This window comes from Octopus bimaculoides, chromosome 30, assembly GCF_046866305.1.
Source record: "Octopus bimaculoides isolate indiv1 chromosome 30, ASM4686630v1, whole genome shotgun sequence".
NCBI classification, from domain to species: Eukaryota; Metazoa; Mollusca; class Cephalopoda; order Octopoda; family Octopodidae; genus Octopus; species Octopus bimaculoides.
The window spans coordinates 12,308,312-12,322,745 of NC_142957.1; the positions used below are offsets into that span (position 1 = coordinate 12,308,312).

General features: G+C 40.0%; 2 protein-coding genes across 2 annotated transcripts in view; one reads left to right on the plus strand and one right to left on the minus strand.

Moving 5' to 3' along the window:
- LOC149130208 (uncharacterized) overlaps positions 1-14,332 on the plus strand; it is a 15,747-nt gene extending 1,415 nt beyond the window's left edge. Inside the window, exons 2-4 of the mRNA XM_089345919.1 lie at positions 252-392; positions 6,878-6,936; positions 14,142-14,332. Of these exons, the coding sequence (XP_089202045.1) occupies positions 252-392; positions 6,878-6,936; positions 14,142-14,300 (359 nt within the window). The 3' untranslated portion in view covers positions 14,301-14,332. The remainder of the gene's footprint in view (positions 1-251; positions 393-6,877; positions 6,937-14,141) is intronic.
- LOC149130209 (histone-lysine N-methyltransferase PRDM7-like) lies at positions 920-5,909 on the minus strand. Its single transcript, XM_089345838.1, has 3 exons — positions 5,679-5,909; positions 1,787-2,081; positions 920-978 (listed from the first exon to the last, which is right to left on the minus strand). The coding sequence occupies exons 1-3, from the start codon at positions 5,907-5,909 to the stop codon at positions 920-922; spliced, it is 585 nt and encodes a 194-aa protein (XP_089201964.1).
- Positions 14,333-14,434: the final 102 nt, after the last annotated feature.

Consider the following 14,434-nt stretch of genomic DNA (forward strand, 5'->3'; position numbering starts at 1 on the left):
GTGTTTAAGCTGGCCATATCCGGCCCAAATATTCTACATGTTTTATATTCAAACTGGCCATATCTAGCCTCTCACACCTAACCTACATTGACATTCTAAGAATAAATTATCTCACCATCAGAACTTCAAAGCTGTAAGATAATGTATGATTAATTCAAAACAATTTGAGTGAAAAAAAAGTATTATATTTAACAGATTAAGCTGAACACTAAAGGGTTAAACATGTTTTCTTAAATTTTTTTTTTTGTCAGGTTTACGTCCCATTAAACCAAATTTTATGGAGTCGAAAAAACATCAATTAAAGAGAAAACAAGAAATTAGAAACCATGATGATGATGTTGATGATGATGTTGAATGGCTCCCAAGTTACAAAAAGAAAAGACAGCGACCAGGTAATTCAGTTACTTTCTTTTACTTGTTTCAGTCATTTGACTGCGGCCATGCTGGAGCACCGCCTTTAGTCGAGCAAATCGACCCCAGTACTTATTCTTTATAAGCGTAGTACTTATTCTATCGGTATATATATATATATATATATATATATATCATCATCATCGTTTAACGTCCGCTTTCCATGCTAGCATGGGTTGGACGATTTGACTGAGGGCTGGTGAAACACCAGGCTCCAATCTAATTTGGCAGAGTTTCTACAGCTGGATCCCCTTCCTAACACCAACCACTCAGTGTAGTGGATGCTTTTACGTGTCACCCGCATGAAGGCCAGTCAGGCAGTACTGGCAACGGCCACGCTCAAAATGGTGTATTTTATGTGCCACCAGCACAAGAGCCAGTCCAGGGGCACTGGCAACGATCTCGCTCGAAAATCCTATGAAGGCCAGTCAGGCGGTACTGGCAACGGTCACGCTCCTTCGTCTTTGTAGAATATATTGGGTGAGAAAACTCCTTGGGTGACAAATTCTTAATTAGATGGAGAAAATTCTAAGGTTTGCTTTGGTGTAACGGTAGCACATCTGACATCTGTAGTATGGACAACCCTTAACTTTTTTTTCATATGAGGGCATTTTTTTGTTTAACTCAATATTTTACATGCCAATGTTTAAAGCTATCGCATGTGCAGAGTGAGTTATTTCATATCTCTCGAAGTTCCTAAAATTCTGAAGATGAGAACAATACATGCATACATACGTATGTATGTATGCATTTATGTGTATATCTATGGTGGAGGCACAATGGCCCAGTGGTTAGGGCAGCGGACTCGCGGTCATAGGATCGCGGTTTCGATTCCCAGACCGGGCGTTGTGGGTGTTTATTAAGCAAAAACAACCTAAAGCTCCACGTGGCTCCGGCAGGGAATGGTGGCGAACCCTGCTGTACTCTTCCACCACAACTTTCTCTCACTCTTACTTCCTGTTTCTGTTGTACCTGTAATTCAAAGGAGTCAGCCTTGTCACACTGTGTCACGCTGAATATACCCCGAGAACTACGTTAAGGTAAGGGTACATGTGTCTGTGGAGTGGTCAGCCACTTGCACGTTAATTTCACGATCGGGCTGTTTCGTTGATCGGATCAACTGGAACCCTCGATGTTGTAAGCGACTGATTGCCAACAACAACAGTATATCTATGATTGCATATATATATATATGTTATTGTATAATACAAATATCTTTTTTTCCTGCAGCCCTCTGGCTTGCCAGTATATGTTGAAACATCCAACCCCATGATGGCTTGGAAAAAGAGATGATAAATGATGATGATGATGATGGTGGTGGCGGTGGTGGTGGTGTTGGTTTTGGTGGTGATGGTGATGATGATGAGATTTTTACCTGCAGAACTGGTTGTTTCTGATAACTGTGCTCCAGCAATGGAAACGGTCTTTGTTTTCAGTTGTTCACAGTGTGATATACCAAGATCTTTGGCGTATTCTTCTCCATACCAGACAAGTAATTCTTCACCAGGAACAATGTTTCTTAATGCTCTATAGTAAATATTACCATTGTACTGAAAAGCAGTTAAATTCTGTTCTTCTTCCGTCCTTGCGCAGTTTACATATCGCATCCAATTAGAAATTGTCACATTCATTGCATCAACAAAATAGGTAGATTTTCCATAAGTATTAATCTATATGTAAATATTTATGAGAGAATATTATGAAGCATGAGAGAAACAATGATTTTCAATAGTCATGATGTGACATAGAAGAAAGGGCAGTGTTCCTAACCATTATTGTCCCTCTCACACTGATATAGTGGTTAAGTTAATGTTAATGCCATGCAGACTATAATCCTATTTTCCTTCACCAACAAGTTGACAATATTCTACATTTATTTCGTGATCTTTGCACCTCTTTAGCAATCCCAACTAAGGTGTCACTTCAGGGATTAAGAGATCAAAATACAATAGAATCATATCCAGAATTTTCCAAAAGCATAACTGCCCCCTTTAAAATCCCTGATCTCAAATACATATCTCTTTGATAAGTACCCCTGTATAAAGTACAATTGTGTTGCATGTAGGATGAACCCACAGGTTAACTGTAAGGTTAGGAATGTAGTGTGTAGCTTACGATGTACTGAGGGACGGTGCAGAAACATGACAACTACCTACATTGGAGAGACTGCATGCAGCATAGGAGAACATATAGGTGAACATTGGCGAGAGCACAAAGAAGGGAAAAGATCGTCAGTGCTCTACCAATATGCTCAGGCAGAACATGGAGGCTCGATCAATAGCATAGAGGTTAAAATACTATCGACACATAGAACTGACACGACACTTAGACAGATTACAGAGGCCACACACATAACAGTAGAGAGACTGAGCCTCAGTAAAAAACACGAACAGAACAGTAATATCCCCCACCACATCACACTACATGACTAAAGATAGTAGGGATGAGAAGAGAGAGGGGAAAAAATGTAAGTAATACACAGAAACATACACGGTAATACACAATAGACATATATGCACTTACCTGTAATACGTATGAGAAATAGAGATAGATGTATAAGAAAAAAATCAGTGAATAAATATATAAATAGATAAATATATAAATATATGTCACATAACTGTGATAAATGTAAGATAGAGATTATATATATAAATAAAAACTATATAAAAGTCATGGATGCATATGAAGCGAACGCATACACATACACACGAAAAATACGCGGATGGCCATAACAACGTCAACAACACAGCTAACACAATCAGCAGTAGTAACAGTGACAACAACGTGGGTGAACGCACATACACAGAAGTATACAGGAACTGTACCATATAGGTGTAGGAGGGGCTGTGTGGTAAGTAGCTTGCTTACCAACCACATGGTTCCGGGTTCAGTCCCATTGCGTGGCACCTTGGGCAAGTGTCTTCTACTATAGCCTCGGGCCGACCAATGCCTTGTGAGTGGATTTGGTAGACGGAAACTGAAAGAAGCCCGTCGTATATATATGTATATATATATATATATATATATATATATATATAGGCACAGGAGTTGCTGTGTGGTAAGTAGCTTGCTTATCAACCACATGGTTCCAGGTTCAGTCCCACTGCGTGGCACCTTGGGCGAGTGTCTTCTACTATAGCCTCGGGCCGACCAATGCCTTGTGAGTGGATTTGGTAGACGGAAACTGAAAGAAGCCCGTCGTATATATATGTACACATATATGTGTGTGTGTGTATATGTTTGTGTTTCTGTGTTTGTCCTCCCAACATCGCTTGACAACTAATGCTGGTGTGTTTACGTCACCGTAACTTAGCGGTTTGGCAAAAGAGACCGTTAGAATAAGTACTAGGCATCCAAAGAATAAGTCCTGGGGTCGATTTGCTCGACTAAAGGTGGTGCTCCAGCATGGCCGCAGTCAAATGACTGAAACAAGTAAAAGAGTAAAAGAGTAAAGAGTATATTTTTTTCTTTTTTTTGAGTCTTAGGACAGCAACACCACAATGGGGTGAGAGGATGGGGCTGAGGGGAAAGCTACACTGCTGCTAAAAGCTATGACACACACACACACACACACACACAAGCACACACATATACATACGCACACAAATAAGGACAGAAATGCATGTGCACATAAGGATACATATCTTAGAACAGAATGGAGTAAGTCGAGCAAGAACACACATGAAAACGAAAAGTGCCACTGAAGAGGTCACAGATGTGCGACAAAAGATTTCCAGACAATGGACATCAGTTCATATAATAAAATAAGAACTAATACACGAGTGAAAAAATGAAGGTAAAGTGGATGTAGTCATTTGGAAGAAAAAAAAAAAAAAAAAAAAATAAAGAAAAGAAACGACCATCCAATATCTGTTTCAACACACGATTTTACATCAGGAATCTTACAATACGAATTCATAAACATAACTTTATTGTTATTGAATTATATTGTATATTTCTTTCATCATCATCATCATCATCATCGTTTAACGTCCGCTTTCCATGCTAGCATGGGTTGGATGACTTGACTGAGGACTGGTGAAACTGGATGGCAACACCAGGCTCTAATCTAAATTTGGCAGAGTTTCTACAGCTGGATGCCCTTCCTAACGCCAACCACTGAGAAAGTGTAGTGGGTGCTTTTACGTGTCACCTGCACGAAGGCCAGTCAGGCGATACTGGCAATGGCCATGCTCGAAATGGTGTCTTTTATGTGCCACCCGCACAAGAGCCAGTCCAGGGGCACTGGCAACGATCTCGCTCGAAAATCCTACGAAGGCCAGTCAGATATATATAGAATATAAGAATTTACCTCCGAGACTTGGTTACTTCGATCAAAGAGGGTGGGTCGATCCTGGATTGTCGAATGCTTTTCATAGACATTGTTTAAATATATCTTGCTAGACATCAATCCGTCCCTTGTCACGCTCAATCAGTAAAGCTAGCTGCGTGTCTTTAGCCGCAGGTATATGTACGAAATGTATGGGGTTTTTTTCTTATGTTCCTTTCTTTCTTTTACTTGTTCCATTCATTAGACTGCGGCCATGCTGGAGCAGCGCCTTAAAGTTTTTTTTTTTTTTTCTTTATACATAATTATTTCTAACTAACCATTTAACATTACATCAATCAAATCTTATATATACACACACACACACAAACATACATATTCACACACAACAGGCTTCTTTCAGTTTCTTTCAACCAAATCTACTCAAAAGACTTTGTTTGGTTTGAGGCTATAATACAAGTTAATAATTCAATATAGCTATAGCGTGGCTTTGTGGGAAGTAGCTTGCTTACCAACCACATGGTTCCGGGTTCAGTCCCACTGCGTGGCACCTTGGGCAAGTGTCTTCTACTATAGCCTCGGGCTGATCAAAGCCTTGTGAGTGGATTTGGTAGACGGAAACTGAAAGAAGCCCGTCGTATATGTGTGTATATATATATATATATATATATATATATATATATATATATATATATATATATGTATGTATGTATGTATGTATGTGTTTGTGTGTCTGTGTTTGCCACCCCAACATCGCTTGACAACCGATGCTGGTGTGTTTGCGTCCCCGTAACTTACTGGCTCGGCAAAAGAGACCGATAGAATAAGTACTAGGCTTACAAAGAATAAGTCCTGGGGTCGATTTGCTCGACTGAAGGCAGTGCTCCAGCATGGCTGCAGTCAAATGACTGAAACAAGTAAAAGAGTAAAGAGTATATTAAAACATGTTAAGTATATTCCATTGTCTTTAACACAGTACCTGCCAACTGTAACCAGAAATATGAGCTTCATCCAGATCATCGATAATTTTTCCTTCGTAAGAGCCAAACCTGCTTCTAGCATGAATTGTAACAATAACAATAGCTCCAAGACCAGCTCCTGGAATTTTTGATTCTGTGATAGACACACAAGGTGGGGCAGTTAATTTGGCTCGATTGGGAGTTCCTTTAGCAACCTTATACTCTTTTACTCTTTTACTTGTTTCAGTCATTTGACTGCGGCCATGCTGGAGCACCGCCTTTAGTCGAGCAAATCGACCCCAGCACTTATTCTTTGGAAGCCTAGTACTTATTCTATCGGTTCTCTTTTTGCCGAACCGGTAAGTTAGGGGGACGTAAACACACCAGCATCGGTTGTCAGCAACGTTAGGGAGACAAACACAGACACACAAATACATACATACATACATATATATATATATATATATACATATATATATATATATATATATACGATGGGCTTCTTTCAGTTTCTGTCTACCAAATCCACTCACAAGGCTTTGGTCGGCCCGAGGCTATAGTAGAAGACACTTGCCCAAGGTGCCACACAGTGGGACTGAACCCGGAACTATGTGGTTGGTAAGCAAGCTTCTTACCACAACTTTAAATTCATCCATTTCACAGAGTTCTTACAATATTTTACAATCTTTGCCTATTTTCTTATTCTTACCATTCCACACAGAATCACCTTACAATGATAAAATATGCCTTCTTCATCCTCTCGCATTAAGTATTCTGTTCCTACTACAAAGACCTCCATATTCCTGAACTTCCTAAATACATACCACCTCCAACTAATACACTTATTTCTTCTCCCTTCATCACTCGTACTGAGTGTATTGATTAGGCCTTAGATTAACTACTTGGTCCTATCACCCTCTAAAATTTTCTCCTTGCTGATTGTGTTTTACCTATAAAGGTCTACATACATTCAACGTGAACAGTTTACAGTATTGAGCTCACCAGTCTTGGAGAGCCTACAAAAGCAATGGTTATAGCACTTTTCTCCATTGTGAACTATAAAAATCATTGTTGAAAATGCGTCTGTTATTGTCACTGAGTTATATATTCTATCATGTTATCCTGAAATCATAATTGTTTTCTGTTTAGTTTACTATTTACACCATAATTTCTTTAATTTAACATAAAAAATATACTTACATACATAATATTCTTCCAGTTTTCAGATTACCAATCGCTCGTTCAATACCCAATAAACCAAAACAAATAGTAAACACTGTAAGTTAACTGACTATTTTATTAATTACAAAACAATATATACATACATATATATATATTTATATATAGTGTTGTACTTGGGGATGGTCATATTGCCAGTTTAGCCAATAAAAACACACACGCACTGTATATTTGGTGTTAATTTGCTTCAGCTTTATATTACATTAATCTTAATCTTATTTCGGCCAGAGTTCTTTCGTCACACTTCTGTGACCTCATCAGTGGTCCTTTGTTTCCTTCCTTCTTATGTGTGTCTCACCTTGCTAACTATCAGCCATTTTGTATTTTGTATTCCTATTGTATGTGTCTATGCATGTGTGTCCTTCAACGTGTCTGTTTTTTGTAAGTGCATGTGTGTATGGGGAGTGTCTGTATCACCTATATTCTCTGTTAATACGTGTTCGTTTGTATTTGTTTTTATTTATTTATTTGTTCATGTGTGTTTTTTTTATCTACCTTTTGTTTGTGTTTAATTGAATTTTGTTAATGTATGTAGTATTTAATTCCATTTGTTTATCTATGTATTGTATTATATTAAATCCCTTATCAGTAGAACATACCCTTTCAGTAGAACCCCCTGCACTGATAGGAACTGTATCGTATGTAGATTTAGCCCACAAACGAACTGCAAAACCAGAAATGTGGTCTATAGTATGTAGTGAAACTACCTAACTCCATTAGATACAAAACTGCTATCGCCATTCTTCTCATTTAAATATAAATAAACGCGGGCTTAGCAGAGAACCCATTCCTTGTCATCACGTGACTGATTAATATTCGAAGCGGCAACTTCTTCGAACCGTTCCTGCCAGAACGCAAACTGACCAATCACAGCCCTTAATAAGGTCACGTGATAGTGTTTTTCTGCTACCGTCTTGGAGCCCCCTTAACGCCTTAAATAGAGCAACTCATACCCCACAAATTTGTCTCGGTCCAGTTTCTCTTTGAGATCTGTTCCGTGTACCACACGACAGCAGCAGCAACAATCAGCCAGCGACCACTTCAACAGCTTCGTCCAGCCAACGATGACCACTGCCGTCACCACATCAGCAACACGAGTCTCCGACTACTAACCAGCAACATCATCATGACCAACACGATTACTACCAAGCATCAATCTCCACCAGCATCAACACGACTTTCTATGTACACCAAACTAAACCACCGCGGCACACATCTCTCTCTTCGATTCTGTTAGGTGACTTAGCTTCACCACGATAATAAACAGACAAGAGATTTCAGCCTGCGATAAACGTCTGTCCTCAAGGCCCTGGCATCGAAGCCAAAACACAACTAGTGATAAGCTCTGCCAAACGACGAACATCTGTATAACAAGAATCACGGCCCGGCATCGATGCCACGACATCACAACTAGTGATCAGCTCTGCCACACTCAGCCAACTCACTTCACATACAGATTCATATTATTGTGTACCCAAGAACTGGTATAATTGTTCACGTGTTATTGACTCTCTTTTTCTCTGCTGTAATATTTCTCATACACACATGTATCACTCACATACATACTTTTCTTTGTATGACGGCCTGTCTTTGATTATGTTCTTATATGTCGCATTCACACTCTCACACAGACATACATCTTTAACGCCATAATAAATACCTCTGTTAATCATCTTATACGGTTGTGGTCTTTCATTACTGGTCATCTATGTTATCGTAGCATAACATATTATTTTGTATATCCTCATTAGATATATAATTTTGTGTTCGACCGTGCGACGCGTATAAATAAAAGGAGTCCTCTGTTTTTCCATTTGTCACCATTTCTCCTTTTATGAGTTCGCACGGTCGTTTCCTTACAAGTATAAGATGTACAGAGGGACGATGTAGAAATAAGACAATGACATATGTAGGCGAAACAGCAAGGAGCATAGGGGAGCGGGCAAATGAACATTGGAGGGAACTTAAGGAAGGGAAGAGCTCATCAGTTCTGTACCAGCACGCTGAGCAAGAACATAGAGGCTCAATCAACAACATAGAGATTAAAATCTTATCCACACATAGCAGTGACGCAGCACTTAGACAAATTACAGAAGCTACATACATAATAGAAGAGAAACCTAGCCTGAATAGGAAACTAGAATGGAACACTAACACACACCCCTAACAAACCACAAACCACAACATGTGACATGTTACCCATAAACCAATAATAATATGAACAAAGTATAATACAATACATAGATAAACAAATGGAATTAAATACTACATACGTTAACAAAATTTAATTAAACACACACAAAAAAAAAAACCACACACACACACACACATGAACATATAAATAAATGAAAACTAATACAAACGAACACGTATTAACAGAGAATATAGGTGATACAGACACTCCCCATACACACATGCACTTACAAAAGACACAGACACATTGAAGGACACGCATGCGTAGACACATACATTAGGAATACAAAATACAAAATGGCTGATAGTTAGCAAGGTGAGACACACATAAGAAAGAAGGAAACAAAGGACCACTGATGAGGTCACAGAAGTGTGACGAAAGAACTCTGGCCGAAATAAGATTAAGATTAATGTAATATAAAGCTGAAGCAAATTAACACCAAATATACAGTGCGTGTGTTTTTATTGGCTATATATATATATATATATATATATATATATATATATATATATATATATATATATATATATATATATATATATATATTTACATATACACACATGCATACATAACTCTTCGAAACGCCTGTGTTAGAATGGGGGCAGCTGATGAAGGAAAATGTTCTCTATGTGGCCTGTGTGTTTTCTGTACTCTGGTTATTATTATTTTTTTTGTCTATGTTTTGTTTGCAATGTCCTGTGCCCAGATATGCACCTATATATACAGGTAGATGTAGGTATGCACATGCTTGTACATATATATGCATCATCATCATCATCATCATCGTTTAACGTCCGCTTTCCATGCTAGCATGGGTTGGACGATTTGACTGAGGACTGGTGAAACCAGATGGTTACACCAGACTCCAGTCTAATTTGGCAGAGTTTCTACAGCTGGATGCCCTTCCTAACGCCAACCACTCAGAGAGTGTAGTGGGTGCTTTTACGTGTCACCCGCACGAAAACGGCCACGCTCGAAATGGTGTCTTTTATGTGCCACCCGCACGAGAGCCAGTCCAGGGGCACTGGCAACGATCTCACTCGAAAATCCTACGGGAGCCAGTCAGGCGGTACTGGCAATGGCCACGCTCAAAATGGTGCATCTTATGTGCCACCCACACAAGAGCCAGTCCAGGGGCACTGGCAACGATCTTACTTGGCTTGCCGGGTCTTCTCACGCACAGCCCATTTCCAAAGGTCTCGGTCCGTAGTCATCACCTCGGTGAGGCCCAATGTACGAAGGTCTTGCCTCACCACCTCAGCCCAGGTCTTCCTGGGCCTACCTCTTCCACGGGTTCTCTCAACTGTTAGGGTGTGGCACTTTTTCACATATACTCATTTATTATTTGTTTTACACATATATATATAAGAGTATGAAGACCGGGAAAGCCCCCGGCCCATCAGGAATCACTGCAGAGATGCTCAAAATATCTGGCAGTGTTGGCTACAGCCTAGTCACCCGTATTACGAACCAGGTGATACACGAAGGAGTCATACCCAATGACTGGTGTAGCAGCATCATAGTCAACTGCTACAAAGGTAAAGGTGACACTTTAGATACAAATAATTACAGAGGCATCAAGCTGTTAAATCAGGTTATGAAAGTTACAGAGAGGGTCATAGCCCAACTAATTAGGGAGCGAATCAATTTAGATGAGATGCAGTTTGGGTTCGTGCCAGGTAAAAGCACTACTGATGCCTTATTTCTAGTGAGACAGTTGCAGGAGAAATACCTAGCCAAGGATAAACCTCTGTACCTGGCTTTCATTGACATGGAGAAAGCCTTTGACAGGGTCCCCCGATCCCTTATCTGGTGGTCAATGAGGAAACTTGGGATAGACGAATGGTTAGTGAGAGCTGTGCGAGCCATGTACAGAGATGCTGCCAGTAAGGTGAGGGTTGGAAATGAGTACAGCAATGAATTCCGGGTAGAGGTAGGGATCCACCAAGGTTCCGTCCTCAGCCCCCTCTTATTTATCATAGTCCTCCAGGCAATCACAGAGGAGTTCAAGACAGGTTGCCCCTGGGAGCTCCTCTATGCTGATGACCTTGCCCTAATTGCGGAGTCACTATCAGAACTAGAGGAGAAGTTTCAGGTGTGGAAGCAAGGTCTAGAATTGAAGGGCCTTAGAGTCAACCTAGCTAAAACCAAAATCCTAATAAGTAGGAAGGTAGATAAAACACAAACCCCTTCAGGTAGATGGCCCTGCTCAGTATGTAGAAAAGGAGTAGGTAGTAACTCTATAAGATGTACCCGGTGCAAGCTATGGACACATAAGAGGTGCAGCAACATCAAAGGCAGGTTAACTAGCAAGTTAGTTTTTGTTTGTGGCAGATGTTCAGGTGCAATAAAGACTGTAAACAAACAGGAAACAACTTCTATCTCATTCCAGGGTGAAAAACTAGAGGTAGTCGATAGCTTCCGCTATCTGGGCGACCAAGTTAGTAGTGGGGGTGGGTGCGCTGAAAGTGTAGCTGCTAGAATAAGAATAGCCTGGGCAAAGTTTAGAGAGCTCTTACCCCTGCTGGCGACAAAGGGACTCTCACTCAGAGTAAAAGGCAGACTGTATGACGCATGCGTACAAACAACCATGCTACATGGCAGTGAAACATGGGCTGTAACTGCTGAGGACATATGTAAGCTCGCAAGAAATGAAGCCAGTATGCTCCATTGGATGTGTGATGTCAATGTGAATACCCGTCAGAGTGTAAGTATCTTGAGAGAAAAGCTGAACATTAGAAGCATCAGTTGTGGCGTGCAAGAGAGACGATTGCGCTGGTATGGACATGTGGTGAGAATGGATGAGGATAGCTGCGTGAAAAAGTGCCACACCCTAACAGTTGAGGGAACCCGTGGAAGAGGTAGGCCCAGGAAGACCTGGGCTGAGGTGGTGAGGCAAGACCTTCGAACATTGGGCCTCACCGAGGCGATGACTACTGACAGAGACCTTTGGAAATGTGCTGTGCATGATAAGACCCGGCAAGCCAAGTGAGATCGTTGCCAGTGCCCCTGGACTGGCTCTTGTGCGGGTGGCACATAAGATGTACCATATTGAGCTTGACCGTTGCCAGTACCGCCTGACTGGCCTTTGTAGGGTTTTCGAGCGAGATCGTTGCCAGTGCCCCTGGACTGGCTCTTATGCGGGTGGCACATAAAAGACACCATTTCGAGCGTGGCTGTTTTCGTGCGGGTGACACGTAAAAGCACCCACTACACTTTCTCAGTGGTTGGCGTTAGGAAGGGCATCCAGCTGTAGAAAGTCAGCCAAATTAGATTGGAGCCTGGTGTTGCCATCCGGTTTCACCAGTCCTCAGTCAAATCGTCCAACCCATGCTAGCATGGAAAGCGGACGTTATGATGATTTCAAGATAATGGGAATATGTGTAAGTTAGCTATTTTAATTGCATAACAATACACATATATGTCAGTCACATATACTTCAATATATATATTCGCTGGTGGTAAAGGTAGCTCACTTGGTTGTGTTAAAGGGATGTGGGTTCAACTCCCATGCGAATAGGAAAGCCTCCTTTTTTCTATTAAGGGCTTATATGCCCCTTTATTAAATTATTTTTCTTAGTCATTGCACAGTGATCACCCTAAATTTGAAGCTTATGTAAAAATACCATTGTTATTATAATTTAGAGGATTGTAAATCATGGCACTGTAATAAAAAAAACATTTCCACTAAAAGCATATAGCAAGTTTGTTTGCATAAAAACAAATCCGATCTAAAATATAGTTGTAGTGGTTAGATGTGTATCACATAATTCTTTACCACATGCATACGTTGACAATTGTCATGAGTTGCTAGAAATAGAAACATGCAAAAACCTTCTGTCGGCATGTAGGCCTCTCTTCTCTGCCTCCAAGGCCTGTCTGCCCGTCTCTCTGTTGACCACCGTGGCAGCTAGAAGGACAGACATACTGTAGCAGAGTTTGTGCCTAAATAGGTCAGCTCCTGTCCATTTGAACTTCGCCTGACATGGCTGAGGTCGTAGGTCAATCACTTTTTTGATAGGACAAAGTAAATCTTCTTTCGCGCCTGTTGATTGTGGTGGTTTGGACGACTGAGAATTCTTAGATTCGGTTTCGGTTTCGAATCTAAGTTTGTAGAAGGAAGTGGAGTGGTTAGATGTGTATCAGGGTAAACAGATGCAAAAGGCATGTGTATGCCTTTGGAGTAAACAAATGAGCGAATGGATTCATAATTAAAAATAATTTATTCACTGGACTTAATTTGTCGTTGGTACACATAATTCTTCACTACATGCAAAGTGTCGACAACTACTACGAGTTGCTAGAAATAGAAATAGGGTACATCTGTAGAAGTGATATATCACAAATGAATATGTTTGCATGTGTGTGGGTGTGGGTGTACATAGTTCATCTGATACAATAGTCTACCGTGAAACTTCGAACATTGCTCTGGTCTCTGCTGTTGCCAAAACCTGTTGTGTCGTAGAGCTTCCTCGGTTGGCTGCCAGGGTCTTCTCCCTCTTGTCTGCCTTGTTGACCACTGAATTTATAAGAATCGTGGCAGCTAGAAGGACAGACATCCTGCAGCAGAGTTTGTACCTAAATAGGTCAGCTCCTGTCCATTTGAACTTAACCTGACATGGGGCTTAGGTCATTGGTCAATGGGAGATAATCAATCACTTTTTGACAGGACAAAGAAAACCTGTTTTTGCGCCTGTTGATTGTGGTGGTTTGGACGACCGAGAATTCTTAGATTATAATATAATATACAAAGTAAATATCATAAGATAATGTATACTTATTTATTGTGGTTTTACTTATTAATTTTTCTATATGTGACAGTGAATTTTCATCGATGAGTTCATGAACCTTGGTTCTTTTCCCTAAAATTATAAATATATATATATATATATATATATATATATATATATATATATATATATATATATATATATATATATATATACACATATATATATATGCACAGCCCACCTCTCTAGTTGCCCTTGTCATTATAATCAATTCCATTATTCTTTATCTACTTTAGTATGACCAATTAACTTTTATCTAGATTAAACCAGAAAAGACAAAAGTAAGTAACATCATGTTTCCTATGAAATTAAGGAAAAGACCCAGAAATTCCACTTCTTTAGAAGTACCATCTGATGATAGCTTTATTTGTAAGTATAATGGTTTGTTTTGTCTTGATTTTCATGAAAGTGTTATCTAAGCAGACATCTACACATTGCTCTGTTTGTGTGGGTAGTGAATTGAACTTACACTCTAGCCCTCAAACATTACAAACTAGAAGCAGTGATGCTGGCAACTGATATATTGGTATGAATATGAATTGACATTTAGCTT

Excerpts from the sequence above, each read along its gene's own strand:
- LOC149130209 (XM_089345838.1), bottom strand. The coding sequence starts at position 5,909 with ATGACTGAAACAAGTAAAAGAGTAAAAGAGTATAAGGTTGCTAAAGGA. Across the intron at positions 2,082-5,678 it reads TTTCTGGTTACAGTTGGCAG|ATTAATACTTATGGAAAATC; the intron begins GTACTGTGTTAA and ends ATTTACATATAG. Across the intron at positions 979-1,786 it reads AGAAACAACCAGTTCTGCAG|ATGTCAGATGTGCTACCGTT; the intron begins GTAAAAATCTCA and ends TCCATACTACAG.